At 57.2% G+C, this 1,357-nt stretch overlaps 1 protein-coding gene across 1 annotated transcript; it reads left to right on the top strand.

The window, feature by feature from the left end:
- Nucleotides 1-438: 438 nt before the first annotated feature.
- On the top strand, nucleotides 439-1,027 carry TMEM269 (transmembrane protein 269; the record flags this gene model as incomplete). The annotated part of the gene is made up of 3 exons (XM_027707983.1): nucleotides 439-578; nucleotides 669-818; nucleotides 915-1,027. Coding segments are annotated over 3 exons (403 nt in total), but the record flags the coding sequence as incomplete, so codon positions are not given.
- Between the last annotated feature and the right edge of the window lie 330 nt (nucleotides 1,028-1,357).

The following is a 1,357-nucleotide window of genomic DNA, read 5'->3' as shown; positions in this document are numbered from 1 at the left end:
GGGTGAAAAGGGGGGAAATGGGGTAAAAAAGGGGGGAAATGGGGTGGAAAAAAGGAGAAATAGAGTGAAAAATTGGGGGTCACTCCAGTTTTACTCTGTGCCCAACCCGGTGGGTGAACTCTGCTCCTGCCTGAATGGGTGGGGGAGAAGGGGAAATGGGGGGAAAAAGTGGGAAATGAGCGAAAAAGGGGGGAAATTGGGGAAAAAGAGGGGAAAAGGGAGTAAAGGGGGTAAAAAGAGGGGGAAATGGGGTCAAAAAGGGGTGAAATAGAGTGAAAAAGTGGGTTGCAAAGAGGGGTCACCCCAGTTTTACTCTGTGCCCAAGCTGGTGGTCGGGCTCTGCGTCATCCTCCGTAGGTGGAGGGGGGAAAAGGGGCAAAAAAAAAAGGGGAAATGGGGTGAAAAGGGGCAAAAAAAAAGGGGAAACGGGGTGAAAAGGGAGCTGCAAAGTGGGGTTCCCCCCGTGTTCCCCCTCCCCAGGCAGTACCAGCTCTCCTGCTGGCTGCTCCTGCTGGGATTCCTGCTGGATTTGGCCGACGGGGCCGTGGCCCGGCAGCTCGACGCCTGCTCGGCACTGGGTGAGTGTGACCCCCTCGCCCCTGGGGGGGCACCCTGAGGGTCCCCCGTGCCCGGGGCTCGCCTGGCACCTGCCCCTCGCTGCCCCGCAGGTGCCAAGCTGGATGATTTCGCGGATTTTACCACCTTCGGGCTGGGCACGGCCCTGCTGCTGCAGCCCCAGGGGGTGCTGGGGGGGCTGCTGGCCCTCGCCTACGTTCTGGCCGTGTTCGCCCGGCTCTGCTTCTTCTCCAGCGGTAAGGGCAGCCCTGGGGGCTCGCAGGAGGGGGGAAAAGGGGCAAAAAAGGGGGAAACAGGGAGAAAAAGGGAAGGTCATGGCGGTTTTTTGGACAAAAAAGGTGAAATAGGGCAAAAAGACGGGATGGAAAGTGGGGTTGTGCTGGCGGCCAAGCTGGGGGCTGGGATATGGTTTGCCTTCAGAAGGTGGGGGAAAAAGAGGAGAAGGGGGTAAAAAATGGGGAGATGGGGTCAAAAGGGGAGAAATGGAGAGAAGGAGTGGAGGTCACGGCGGTTTGGCTGAGAAAAAAGGTGAAATGAGGCAAAGAAGCGAGATGGAAAGTCAGCCCGGTTTGCTCCGTGCGGTCGAGCTGGTGGGCGGGCTCTGCTCCAGCCTCGGAGGGTGGGGGAAAAATGGGAAAACAGGGGGAAAAATGGGAAAACAGGGGGAAAAATGGGAAAACAGGGGGAAATAGGGTATGAGAAGGAGAAATGGGGGGAAAAAGAGGAGGTCACAGCAGTTTCGCTGGAAAAAAGGTGAAATAGGGTGAAAAAATTGGGATGG

The sequence above is a fragment of the Neopelma chrysocephalum genome, unplaced genomic scaffold (genome assembly GCF_003984885.1).
Source record: "Neopelma chrysocephalum unplaced genomic scaffold, ASM398488v2 Primary Assembly neopelma1_95157, whole genome shotgun sequence".
NCBI lineage: Eukaryota > Metazoa > Chordata > Aves > Passeriformes > Pipridae > Neopelma > Neopelma chrysocephalum.
This window is presented reverse-complemented; position numbering and strand designations above follow the sequence as displayed.